Below are 13953 nucleotides of genomic sequence, written 5' to 3'. Positions count from 1 at the left end.
GATTGTATTCTTATTTCCGCCTTAATGTGAAACTGTTTATTCGCATATTGCCTTGTGTTGCTCCTGTGTTTGAGTTTGTTCCTGCGATAAGGTTTTAAAGCGAAACAAAACACGTAGTAAAATGAGGTTGGTGGCCCCCAAATATTGGGCGCGGCCAATAATGAAGTAATTAAAAATTTTGCATAAAATGAAAATGTGCCTCCCAGGTATTGGACACAGCCAATAATGAGGGAAGTAAAATTTTGAATAAAATGAAAATGTGCCCCCCAAGTATTGGACACAGCCAATAATGAGGGAAGTAAAATTTTGAATAAAATGAAAATGTGCCCCCCAAGTATTGGACGCGGCCAATAATGAGGGAAGATAAAAATTTGAATAAAAATGAAAATGTGCCCCCCAAGTATTGGACGCGGCCAATAATGAGGGAAGATAAAAATTTTGAATAAAAATGAAAATGTGCCCCCCAAGTATTGGACGCGGCCAATAATGAGGGAAGATAAAAATTTGAATAAAAATGAAAATGTGCCCCCCAAGTATTGGACGCGGCCAAGAATGAGGGAAGATAAAAATTTGAATAAAAATGAAAATGTGCCCCCCAAGTATTGGACGCGGCCAATAATGAGGGAAGATAAAAATTTTGAATAAAAATGAAAATGTGCCCCCCAAGTATTGGACGCGGCCAATAATGAGGGAAGTTAGAAAAATTTGAATAAAAATGAAAATGTGCCCCCCAAGTATTGGACGCGGCCAATAATGAGGGAAGATAAAAATTTGAATAAAAATGAAAATGTGCCCCCCAAGTATTGGACGCGGCCAATAATGAGGGAAGTTTAGCTAGCGGGACGATACTGGGAGTGACAGTGGTATGGTCGTGGATATTTGACTCGGGTGACCGGTAAGGGTGTGGGTGTCCGTGTGCATTAAATGCACTGCACAGACATTCACTGAGGAGACTGTTGACCGCTGGGTTTCCAGGTGCGTTTGAGTTATAGTTGACCTAGGAAACGCCTGTTGGAAGTTTGAACGCTTCGGGAACTCCATCTGCTTTTATTGCGGGGCTGTGGCTGTGGCTATATAAGGGCTGGAGAAGTTCATTTGTGCACTTCATCTGTGCGTTCATCTTCTTTCCTCTCTTCTAATCGTCAAATCGTTCTTGTTCTTGTGGAAGCACCGTAAAAAAAAAAAAAAAAAAATGTCTGATAATTCTTCGGCGTCTGTGAGCAATGGTAGTGATGTGTCCAGTGGTAGTTACAGGACGCAGATGCGTTGGATGAGAAGGGTTGAACTTCTCACTTTGTTCAATGACTTGCCGACCGATCCTTTTGCTAGGAGGTTGGCTGATATGCTGGAAGATGGCCTTCCCTACGACGACCTCCTTGAGGAGGTGTATGAGAGGATGCTGGTTCCGGGACGCGGGCGAGCGGCGGTGCAGATCAATGGGCGGTGGTATGTGCCTATTGATCGGCCGGAACCCGCGCCGGAGGCTACGGTGGCGGAGAGGCTGGCTGCGGCCCGGGAAGAGAGGGACGAGCTGCAAGAGCGACTAGAGGATGTCCAAGCCCGCATCGCGGACTTGGAGGCTCAGCTGTAGAATAGGGCTCCCTTGTCGCGGACTGAGTCCGCTTTGATTTGTAAAAATTTTTAACATATATATATGTGAATTGTGTGGCTTCCCGCTGGCTTTTGGCTTGCTTGCATTTATGCTTTTTGTCTTCGACCAATTCATTACTTGTAATAAATTGAGTAATAAATGGGGAATAATATTGAATGCGGAGAATGTTGTGGGTAAGATTTGATAAGTGGGGTGACATATATGTATTTGTTTATAGTGGCAAACGAAAAGACACCGGTTTTCAAAGTTGGGGTTTTTTGGGGATGAAGTACGGTTTATGCGGCTTTTGAGGAGGGGTGGGTGTGATGGTGCAGTTTCTGAGCCAATCGTGTGTGTGCACGTGGCCATGCAGTTAATGCATCTCTTGGTAATTGTGGGGGTATATATGTATGTCTAAAAAACCAGTTCTGAGTATATTTGTCTGAAGCTTTAGTTTTTCCGAAGTGCTCTGCTCTTTCACTTGCAAGTTGCGAGAGGTCGATCGGGGGAGTAGCGTGTAACCGTTCTCTTTGTCATTTCCGTTAACAAGTAAGCATCGCCGGCGATTCTTTTTGTTTATGCTCGTCTTTTCTCTTCATTTTGCTGTTTGAGTTGTACCTTGCATACTTTGCTTTTTTCATCTTGTTTGTTGTCGCTCTTACTGTCCTGTATGTACTTGGTTGCTCGCCGGCGTTTATGAGTGTCGTAATCGTGTTTCTGCGCCGTAGTGTGAGTAGCTCGGTGTTTTAGGGCTTGTCCACCCCAGTTGTTTGAAACGTTTGAGTGCTTGTGTTTTCGTCTTTGATTTGTGGTGGTAGTAGTGAAGCTTTTGGTCGCCGTGGCTGCCGTCTTTATGGTGGCGTTTGCGGTCTGAGGGCGGTGTAGCGACCTCGGGATTGTCGTCTCGGGTTGTGGCCCATTAGGGTTAGGTCGAAGTTTTAAGGTTTGTAATATGCGGCGGTTGCACGTGTTTGTACTGTAGGTGTTTGATAATATGTTTGTATGGGGGTCGCGGGTAACAAAAAAGGGGTTGTGTTGTGAAATGTGTTTTTGTCTGTCTGTATGCCGCTAATGTTGACGGGATGAGGATAATGTGTGTAATGGATTCTTTTTTGTGTGGCTGTCCTGTAGGTAATTGATGACTGCTGCGGCGAGAGAGGTTCTTCTGGAAGCTATTCACTTGGGTACTGAAGAAGAGATGGATGCCATGCCTGGGGAAGATTATTTCGATCCCGCGACGCGGGAGGCAAGACCGTTGATTAGCTTGTCTGGTCGATGGCGGGATTTTCCGCGGTTTACCATTCCGCTTCCTCCTAAAGACCTGCATTACAGGTTTTTTGAGGATCAGAGCAGCTTCTACCGGGCCGCCAAGATACGCCCGGTGGAGATAAATAATGCCAAGGTGGAGCTGGAATTGGCCGGTTGCGAACATGTTCATAGGAAGAGTACGTTTAATGTTGCGGAATATGGGCCGTATATGTCGAAGCTGTTCCGGTTTGGTAGCGAATATAGCTGGAGGGCTGCCCGTGATGATGAAAGGCTGCACCATCGGGGTGCTGGCGGGTCCATCTGCGTGACCTTGGAGCAGTTGAAGGCGGGTTTGAGGTTCCCGATGCATCGCTTCATGTGGGACCTTGTCTGCGTGCATCTGAAGTGTTCTATTTCGCAGATCACGCCCAACGCGATCCGGGCTATTAACTGGTTTATAGCGAGTTGCACCGCTCTGGCGAAGCAGCCTACACTGAAGGCCTTTTTTCACCTTTTTAATATCAAGACTAGCACGGCTAAGCCGTTTGTGGAGCTGCCTTTTGCCAACAAGAGCAGCGTGATTGGTAGAGAGCTTGTGGATTATACACCATTTGATTTTCCGAACAGCATGACGGACTGGCAGTATGAGTTTATGGTGGTGACGGGTGGCGAATTGGCGTGGATGCCCAATATGGCTCGGAAAGTAGAGAAGAGCTATCGTGCGCCGCGGGATCACTTGTCCGCGGTTGATGTGGAGATATTGGTTGGTATTACGAAGGCATTGAAGAGTACCTGGACCAAGAACGATTTCTTTGAGAACGGGAGGCTGCAATTATACCTGCGTAAGTTTTTACTTTACTAAGTGTTGGGTGAGTTTGCTTTGTGCTTGCGGCTTTTTGGCGTTGCAGTTTTGTGATATGTTGTTTGATTTTGCAGTTCTGGACCCGCGATTGACGGAGTTGCCGACTTTGGAGGGCATGACTGAGGAGGAAGAGATAACCTTGTTAACGGGTCTACTGAACAGAAATCCCCCTAGGTATAGGGGTGCTGCCAGGGGTGAAGGTGAAGGTCGGTCGCAGGTAAGGCGACGTACGCCGGCTCAAAGCCGGGCGGGACGCGCGGCTGCCAGGGCGACACGGGGCGCGGTGGTGCAACCCGCGGGAACAGCCATTGGGGCCCCTACATCGGGGACGGCGTCCCGAGGCCGCGTGCCGCTTCTGAGGGATGAAGCGGAGCCCGCGACTGAGCAGGCTGAAAATGTGCCAAGTGAGGAGGTGGAAAACCAAGATGTGTTTGGGGATGCGGAGGATGATGGAGAGGATGTTGAAAGGAGTCCTGAGATCCATGAGATTGCGGACAGCGAAGAAAGGGGAGGTGGCGATCATACCACCGCGGGTGAGTTTGACGATGGTCTGGGCGGTGAGGGTGAAACCGAGGTCGGTACACAGGCTGGCGGGAAAGCTGTGGAGGCGGGATCGTCCCGTGCAGCTGAAGAAAACGAAGGTGCTGAGGTTGGCGGGACGTCGACCGTATTGATGCGGGAGAACCTGACAACAGAGGGACAGACCCCCGAGGTTCCCAGGCGGAGAAAGCGGGTTCGCAGTGCCGGCAGTGGCCGAAAGTTGACCTTGAGTGCCCAGATTGGGCGCCGCGTGAAGCGTCGCGGCAATGTGGATTTGATGGCGGGTGTTAGTGTTGGGGATGCGTCCGGGACCGAAGATGAATTAGGACCTGTGGATGCCCGCCGTGTGGGGCGAGGCAATTTGTTTGGAGCCGGGCCACCAGGACAGGTTGGCCTCACTGAAGATGATCTTGAGAAGTTGGATGGGTTGGGATGGAAAAAGCTGGTTCGCCGTTCCGAGCTCCATCACAGGAAGGTATGTGTCGTGCGGTTGCTTTTTGTACTTAGCGTTTAATTTAGTGTATGTGGGTTGTGATATGTTTTCTGATGGTTGTTGCAGGCTCGAGGGTATGACTTGGCGTTAAGCACCCGAGGAGAAATGTTCCGCCAGGATAACATTGTACTTCGGAAGCAGGTTGCTGATCTTGAAGGTCAAAAGAAAACCTTGGTGGAAAACTTCCATGCAGTCGAGGATCAAAAGAAAGAACTTGCCCAAGAAATGGAGACTCTCAAAGCTGACTGGCAGGTGCTTTCGGATCGAAGGGGTCTTGTGGACAAGGAGTTGGAGACTCAAAGGCTGTTTTGGGAGGGGAAGGAGGCGGCCTCGGAGCGGACTTTTACCGAGTTGCGTAAGCGTGCTGAAGAAGCTGAAGCTTTGGTTGCGTCGCGGCCCACTGAGGAGATGGCCATTCGGAAATATCAGGCTGGTGTTGAATACCGGGCTGCCTTGGCCAAAGCTTTTGAGGATGGAGTCTCTTCTGTGAAAGAAAGTGCAGAGTATTTGAGCTTAGTTGCGGGCGCGGGTGGTTCTTCTTCCGGTGTGGACGCTTTGGAGAAGCGGGTGGCGGATCTGGCATCTTCCTTGAAAAAAGCAAAATCAAAGGCGCACAAGAGGAAGAAGAAGAACAAGAAGCTTGCTGACCGGGTGAAGGAGCTCGAGAGTGCGGGTGGTAGCTCTGGAGGCAGTGCTGGGACAAAGAGTCCAAAAACTTTGGAAACCGTGGATGAGAATCCCGCGGTGGAGGAGACAGAGGTTTTCCGCTCCGCAGCTGAGGAAAGAGAGAACCCGGACACGGTCATGGCTGATGCAGAGAAACAACCCGGGACTGAGGCTGCTACCCCAGAGGGGGATGAAGAGCTTGTTGATGATTCGACTGAGACTCCCACCATTTAGCTCCTTTGTTTCTAAACTGTTGCTTTTTAAGTTACGTTTGAACTTGGCTGGTTAGGCTATTTGAACTTATTCTTTTGGGACTGTAATTTGCCGTACCATGGCGGGTGACTTGTGTGTGGATTTGTGCTTGCTTATAATATGCTTTTGTTTGCTGTTTTGGTTGCGTGTTTGTGTTTGTGCTTTGTGTTGCTTGAGTCTACAGGTTGGAGCTTTGCCGTTGTCAGGGCATGGTGGCGGATACACGGCCATGCTTTGCTACATTTTGTTGTTGCGTGTGAATTTGGTCCAGGGGAGGGATGGCGTTAGTCGTCCTTCCCTAGGTTATATGCTTGTTTCGTGACAGGTGGCTGCTAGGCACGTGCACGGGAGTAGTATAAATAGCCTGTCTCCCAAACGAAGGTATTATGCTCCTTCACTCCTTTGTTGTTTTATCCTTGTGTTTTGCAAAAAATTGTGTTAATCATGTCCAATCCTGTAGGCTCTCGCTGTTACTGTGATCGTCCCGTTGTGATGAAGACTATCTGGGGTGGCCGGAATGCTGGGCGGCGCATGGAAGCTTGTGTTGCGGGTGATTGTTACTATGAAGTGTGGATTGATGAGCCGCTTAGCACTCGTGCCCGGGGTGCCCTTGAGGAGTTGATGCAGAAAAACAAAGACCTGCATGAGTCTTATCACAAGAAGATGGAGCGCGTTCGGGCCCGCCAGGTGAAGCGTCGTGGTGCGATCTGGGCGCAGTTGCAGCTTATTCACAACGAGCTTTCCGCGAGTGACTCGAGCGAGGAGGATGAGGCTTTTTAGAAGGCGCTATCGCCGCGTTGGTTGTTGTATTTCCTAAGTACCCCCGTTACATGTTTCGGGGGTGCATTGTTGTTTGTATTTCCCGTGTGCGTGCGTTTGCAATATGCTTGGTACCCGTGACCGTGGCTTGACCCGGGTAGCGTTGTTCCCGCGGCGGCCTTTAGCCGATCTTTGTAAGATATGGATTATATATGATAAGTTGTCTTTGTGTCTTGTGCGTAAATGTGCTTTTATGTGCTTTTGTTGAGATGTGCTTTATATAATGTGCTTTTTATGTGCTTCTTGTTGGATGAATCATCAAGACGCAAATTAACGGAAAACATCGTTAATAATATATATAAGTCCAAAAGGATGCCCGTTTACATGCTATGAATCATTAGGCCATGTCTGCTACTGATAATATTTCTTGAGTTTTTCTGCGTGCCAAGTATTGTTGACCTCCGTGCCATCCAAATGGGATAGTTTGTAAGAACCGGGACGGATAACTTGTGCTATTTTATATGGGCCTTCCCACTTGGGCATTAGCTTGCCCGTGTGGCGCGGGTCTGATGCCTCGGTTGCCCTGTTGACTAAGTCTCCCACCTGGAATGCCCGCATTCGGACCCGTTTTCCAAAGAAGTCCCTTGTTTTTTCTTTGTAAAGCTCCATTTTCTGGACTGCGTCTGCACGGACCTCGTCCAGTAACTCTAAGTTAGTCCGCATTCCCTCAATGCTGTCGTTGATGTTGAAATTTTGCATGCGGAAGGACGGTGATCCTATTTCCACTGGTGCCAGTGCTTCTGCCCCGAATGCTAGTTTAAATGGTGTTTCCCCTGTGCTTGTTTTCTGCGTGGTGCGGTAGGACCATAGGACTTGGGGTAGGTGTTCTGGCCATTTTTTCTTGGATTCTGTGAGGCTTTTTTCTAGCCCGCGAAGGATGATGCGATTTGTGACTTCGACTTGTCCGTTGCTTTGCGGGTGGCATACCGATGCTTTTTTGTGCTTGATCCCGTGATCAGAGAGGAAGGTGGTGAACTTCTTTCCTACGAACTGTGTCCCGTTGTCGGAGATGAGAGTTGTGGGGATACCGAACCGGGTGATTATCTGGTTGCGGACAAACCGGATTGCGTCTTCTTGGGTGATGGTTCTGAGTGCTTTGGCTTCTGCCCATTTGGTCATATAATCGATAGCCACCATGACAAATTGGAGTTCTCCGCGGGCTTTGGGGAATGGTCCCATAATGTCGATTCCCCACACTGCGAACGGGATAGGGGAGAGTATTGAGACTGGGATTGCGGGGGCTGCGCGTGGCACGTTGCTAAAAAGCTGGCATTGGTGGCATGCTCTGACAAAGGCTTTACAGTCTTTTGCCATGGTTGGCCAGTAATATCCTTGGCGCAAGATTTTATGTGTAAGGGCCTTGCCCGCCATGTGATCCCCGCATATGCCCTCGTGAACTTCCCGCATGCAGTATGTTGCTTCGTCGTCATCGACGCATTTGAGAATGGGGGAGTCGAAGTTTCGACGGTAGAGAACATCGTCTTGTAGGAAGAATTTGGCTGCGTTTGCCTTGATCTGCCGGGCTTTGCTATGCTCGGCTGGCAGAGTTCCGTTCCGGAGGTAAGCGACGAGGGGGGTCATCCAGTTGTCCTCGTTGAGCGCAATGCTGAGCTGTTCCTTGACCTCTGTCGAGGGATGCGGGAGAGATAGGAAGTAGACGGGGCCATCCGAGGTCGTGTATTCTCCCTCTAGGAGTTTGGATAGGCTGTCAGCCAATGAGTTGTCTTCCCGGTCTATTTGGTGGAGCTGGTAGCTTTTGAGTGTGGACAAGCGGGTCTGCACTAGTTGTTGGTATTGAGCTAGAATTGAATCCTTGACCGCGTAGTCACCTGTTGTTTGGCGAACTACCAGCTGGGAGTCGCTGTATATGGTAAGATTTTGCAGTTGTAGAGTTAGGGCGAGGTCTAAACCTGAAAGCAGGGCCTCATACTCCGCCTGGTTGTTGGTGGCCTTGAAGTTGAGCTGAAGGGCTTGTTTTATGCAGAAACCATCAGGGCTAATGAGTATGGCTCCGGCTCCGCATCTGGTGTTGGTGGCGGAACCGTCCACGTAAAGCTTCCACCCTTCCGCGACCGGGAGGGGTTGTTGGTTGTCCGGTGTTTCTTCGTCGGGTTTAGCAAAGTTACATTCCACGACGAAGTCTGCCAGGGCCTGTGCTTTGATCGCGGTCCTCGGGACGTAAGTGAGGTGAAATTGACTGAGCTCGATCGCCCAGTTAATAAGTCGTCCTGACAACTCAGGCTTGTGGAGGATTTTGCGCAAGGGTTGGTTCGTGACGACCCGTATTTCTCGCCCCTGGAAATAGTGGCGAAGCTTTCTGCTTGCCATGACAAGGGCTAGGGCTGTTTTCTCTGTGTTGGGATAGCGGGTTTCTGCATCCTTTAGTGTTTGGCTGACATAGTAAACTGGTCTTTGCACCGTTTCTGCTTCCTTAATAAGCACTGCGCCCACCGTTTTGTCAGAAACTGCCAGGTATAGTGACAATGGTTCGCTAGGGGACGCGGTCGTCAAGAGTGGCGCAGAGGCCAGGTACGTTTTGAGGTCCTCAAAGGCCTTTTGGCATTCCTCAGTCCATGTGAGCTTTTTGGTTTTGAGTGCTCCTTTGAGGGTGTCGAAGAAAGGGAGGCATCGTTCCGCCAGCTTTGATATGAATCGTCGCAATGCTGCGAGGCGCCCTGTGAGGCGTTGAACGTCCTTGATGGTTTTTGGGGGCTGCATGTCAATGACGGCCTGGATTTTTTCCGGGTTGGCCTCGATCCCGCGTTGGCTTACCAGGAAACCCAAGAACTTTCCCGCTCCTAGGGCGAAAGTGCATTTGTCGGGGTTAAGTTTCATGTTGTGTTTTCTGAGGTTTGCGAAGCATTCCCGCAAATCGGTCAGGTGCGTCTCTTGGAGCATAGATTTGACAATCATGTCATCGACATAGACTTCCATGTTGCGTCCCAGTTGGGGTGCGAAGATCTTATTCATCATGCGTTGGTAGGTGGCGCCCGCGTTGATGAGGCCGAAAGGCATGACCTTGTAGCAGTATACTCCTCTATGAGTGATGAAAGCAGTTTTCTCACAGTCTTCCGGTGCCATCTTAATCTGGTTGTATCCTGAGAAGGCGTCCATGAAACTGAGCATGAGGTGCCCGGCTGTTGCGTCAATGAGCTGGTCTATGCTTGGTAACGGGTACGGGTCCTTAGGGCATGCTGCGTTAAGGTCTGTGTAATCGACGCACATGCGCCATTTCCCGTTAGCTTTCTTTACGAGCACGACGTTTGCCACCCAATCCGGGTATGAGACCTCGCAGATCAAATCTGCGTCCAACAGTTTGTCTATTTCCGCGTCGATTGCTTTTTGGCGGTCAGGAGCGAAGTTGCGCCGCTTCTGCTTTTTTGGCGCCTTCTTGGGGTCGACACTCAGTTTGTGCATGGCCACGGATTCATCGAGGCCGGGCATGTCTTTTGGGCTCCATGCAAAAACGTCCGCGTACTCGCGCAGTAGATCTGTAAGTTCCTTCTTGAACACTGACTCCAAACCGGCCCCAATGCTGATTTTCCGTGTAGGGTCGGTAGGAGAGAGCTGAATTTGCTCTGTTGCCACAGCGGGTTTTGCCACGGGTTGCTCATCCCGTAACAAGCATTTTTTGAGTTCGGCGTCCATGCGCGGAGGTTCTTCGTGCGTGGGATCATGGGTTTCTATGACTTGCACCTCTCGGTGTCGTTTGTTCTTCCTTTGGAGGTTTTCAGCGTGTTTCTTTCGTTTCTCCTGCTTTCGTTTGTTGGCGTTCTCCCGCTTGATGTTTCCGGGCTCGGTGGCCGCTAGGACTAAGGCTATCCCATAGCATCGTTTCGAGGTTTCAGAATCCCCCTTGATTTCGCCTATTCCTGTGGGGGTTGGGAACTTCATTTTGAGGTGTGAGGTCGATGGGATTGCTCTGAGTGCATTCAGGGTTGGCCTCCCTAGGATCATGTTGTATGAGGAAACTGTGTTAATGATGTAAAATTTGATTGTCTTGGTGATTTGGTGGGGTGGTGACCCGAAGGTGACTGGCAGATGGGCTACTCCCGCTATAGGCACGGCGTTGTGTCCGAAACCGTACAGAGGTGTCTCTTCCAGGCAAGGTTCGGGGACCGCGTTGTTCAGGCGCAGTCGATCCCAGGTGTGTTGGAAGCAGATGTCCGCAGAGGAACCATTATCCACCAATATTCTTTTTACCTCATTTTCGGCTATGACCAGGGATACGACTAGGGCTTCGTTGTGATCCGGGTTGATGCCCTCGTAGTCTGCATGTGTGAAGCATATGGGGCTGTGCACCTCTCCCTGGGCGATTGCATATACTGAAGGCCCGCTGGGGACAGGGGGCGTGACGGTGCCGCCGAAGACGGGATTGACCACATTTCTACCGTCTCGGTGGTCTTGTGGCGGTGGTGGTGGTAAATCGCGAGGGAGGTACTGGTTTAGGTTTCCCGCTTTAGCTTGTCGTTCCAGGAAATGTTTGAGTGCGAGGCAGCTATCCGTAGAGTGCCCATGTGTTTCGTGATATTCGCAGTGGCGCTCTTTGTTCCGGTCCTCCGGGTTTGTCCACATGGCTGGCGGTGCTTGGTAAAATGGCTTGTTTTTAATGTCTCTTAACAGGGCAGACCGGCTGAGGCTGAACTTAGTCCAATTAGGCTCAGGGCGCTTCTCGGGGCGGAAACCCACCGCGGGGCCCAGACGATCTTTTACGGATATGTTGTTGTTTTTGTTGGCGGGAGGTCCATGTGTAGTTTGAACTTGCATTTGCTCCACGGGTTTTTGGTACGGGGCGTGTCGTTCACGGGGGTAGTGTTTCTGATTGCTAGCGGGAGGTGCTCGTGCCCGTTTTAACACGGCCAGAGATTCCGCTTCCGTGACGGCTTGGGACGCTAGGTCATATGCCTTGGCTAATGTTGTGGGCTGGACTTCCATTAGTTTGACAACATATTTTTCGCACTCATACGGGTCAAGTCCTCTCTTCAAATGGACGAGAGCCTCTATCTCGTTTACACAGATGATCTTATTGACCGCTTCCTTGAAGCGGTTGATGTAGCTCTGCAGGGATTCCCCTTCTCTTTGCCCGATGGTTTGTAAGTAGGAAGTGTGCACCTCCTGAGGTTGGTTTGCTCTGAATTTATTCAGGAATGCTCTTTTAAAGTCGGCCCAAGTGTCTATGCTCCTGGCCGGGACGCGACTGAACCACCGCTGCGCGCTTCCCCTCAGGGTGGCGGCGAAGAAACGGCATTTTGTGAGGTCGCGGTACTCGTAGTGCAGAGCCAGTTGGTTGAAGTAGCTGAGGTGTTCCTCGGGATCTCCCATCCCGTCAAAGGGGTTCAGGTTGAGGTGCTTGATGTGCCTTTGCTTTGGTTCGTCTTCGAGCCTCTTTGTAAAAGGGGATTCTCCGGCTTCACCACTGGTGCCGTCCTCGAGGCGCTTCTTCAGGGCCATGAGCGTATTGAGCATGTCCGCGTTGGAGGGATTGACGCTTCCTGTGTCGTTGCGAACCTCAGGGGTCTCGGTACGACGGCCTTCGAGACGGGCGCGGGCCTTTTCGTACTCTGCTTGCTTGGCCTCGAGCTCTTTTTTCAGATCCCGGATTCTCCTATTTTCCTTCCAGGTTGAGGGGCGGTGTTGCTGGCCACCGTGGTTTTTGTGGTTCGTGTTTTGTGACGGTCCAAGGTGCGATGCTGTGGACTTTTGAGGGCGAGGTTGGCTATGAGCTTCACTTCGCTCTTCCTCGTCTCGGGGTTCATGGTTTCCGCGTGCCTCCCCCCTAGGTTGTGGGAAGGCAGATGCCACTTTTAGCATTATGTCGATCTGTTGCTGTGTGAATTTTGTCAGGTCAATGGGCCCCCCTTGAACGAGTGGGGGGGGTATTGCGTTGGCGTTTTGTCCCGCGCTTGGGACGGTGTTTCCGGACGGTGATAGGTCTTGTAGGAGCACGTCGTCGCCGACTACTTGAGCGTTAGGGTTTGTAGGGTCGGGATTTAGCAGGTTGGTGTTTTGCATGTTTGGGCGAGGGTTTGCCACGTTGCTGGTCTGACTTACTATGAGTCCGGATCGAGTTTGCATAAATTCACCCAACTTCTAGGGATGCGGTTAGGTTTCTCTTAGGGAGAAGTCCCCTTCCTGGCGCGCCAAATGATAACTCCAAATCTCGTCTAGGGTTCCAATGCACTGTTCCGGGAAGCTTCAGGCCAAACCTAACCTGCAAAACAACGCTACACGGGGGGTGACATCCCGCGAGGCGCCTCCGGCGTGATAATCAGTGATTTGGATGTGCTTGACAAGTAAGGGAAATCAGAGAGTTTTCACTCTAAATATATGGTGATAGATGCTTTTTGAGAGTTTTTGGGGTTAAATTTTGCACTTACCTTCTACTTTGGCTGGGGAGTCCTTTATATAGGCCCTTGGCCGCCACTGTTGCTACAGTGGCGGGAATGGGTCTGTGGACACTCCCCAGCATGGGTGGCTGTTTTGGTGCAGCTACTGTCCTTTTCTCTGTCCTTTTGTGGGATTTGTGCATGCCTATTATCCTGTTTGCCTTGTACTTAGTAATGATGAGGTCTGACTTTGGGGATCTCCAAGTCCTGTAGCGGGGGCGGGTACTGTTGGCGTTTCCTGTAGCGTGGTACCTTATCAATTAATCTCTCTTTATATTTCTCATTCTTCCTTTTAAAGACCTCTCATGTCTTACTTTCTTGTTTAAGGCAACGATTTTAGATCCATCTTCTCCTATCAGTTGCATGTGCCTCTTTCAGGTCAAACAATATTTCTCCTTAAAGCTTAAAGACGATGACATTAGAAAAGTTTTAATTCCTACATAATCATATACGCATCCCGCATATGTGCATGTCTTTGGTGCGTAGTAACATACTCCCTCCGTCCCTAAATATTTTTCTCATTTGTACTTTTCACGTTTGCCAACACACACTTTTAATCATTAATATCTTTAGTTTTGTATTAGTATTAAATAAAAAAAATTCACTGTATTGAAGTACTCATAAATTCGAATCCAACAAGATCACTCATGACTATATTTTATCTTATAGATTAGACGTAAATTAGTAATTTGTCTCATGTTATGAACAGTGCCGACATTTCAAACGAGAAACGTTTTTAGAGACGGAGGGAGTACTATTCAACCTACGCATGAGCTGAATGCATGTACCGTGCACTTTCGCATCTAAAGTATGCGTGTATGTGCTTTTACTTCCATGAAATGGGTGTAGAGTAGAGTCCATGTGTGTTTAATTCAAATGTGGAGCTCAACATTCGCATCCTTATGATGGGTACTTACTGTACACGCATTCCTTACTTGCGTATTTGATCGGGTATTTAAGACACATTTTCAAGAAATAGTTGTTTAGGGCACGGTTACTTGAGAAATTGTTAGACAAGGCTTTCACCCTTTATTTAATTAAATTTTATACTCTCTGACCGGCATGTTTTTTACGTTATTTTTTGACATGTATATTA

At 49.5% G+C, this 13953-nt stretch overlaps 1 protein-coding gene across 1 annotated transcript; it reads right to left on the bottom strand.

Moving 5' to 3' along the window:
• Positions 1 to 6822: 6822 nt before the first annotated feature.
• Positions 6823 to 12282, bottom strand: LOC135151572 (uncharacterized). The gene has a single exon (XM_064090116.1). It carries the CDS (start codon positions 12280 to 12282, stop codon positions 6823 to 6825), a length of 5460 nt encoding a protein of 1819 aa, XP_063946186.1.
• Positions 12283 to 13953: the final 1671 nt, after the last annotated feature.

Source organism: Daucus carota, chromosome 3, assembly GCF_001625215.2.
Source record: "Daucus carota subsp. sativus chromosome 3, DH1 v3.0, whole genome shotgun sequence".
NCBI classification, from domain to species: Eukaryota; Viridiplantae; Streptophyta; class Magnoliopsida; order Apiales; family Apiaceae; genus Daucus; species Daucus carota.
This window is presented reverse-complemented; position numbering and strand designations above follow the sequence as displayed.

Excerpts from the sequence above, each read along its gene's own strand:
- LOC135151572 (XM_064090116.1), bottom strand. The coding sequence starts at position 12,282 with ATGCTAAAAGTGGCATCTGCCTTCCCACAACCTAGGGGGGAGGCACGC.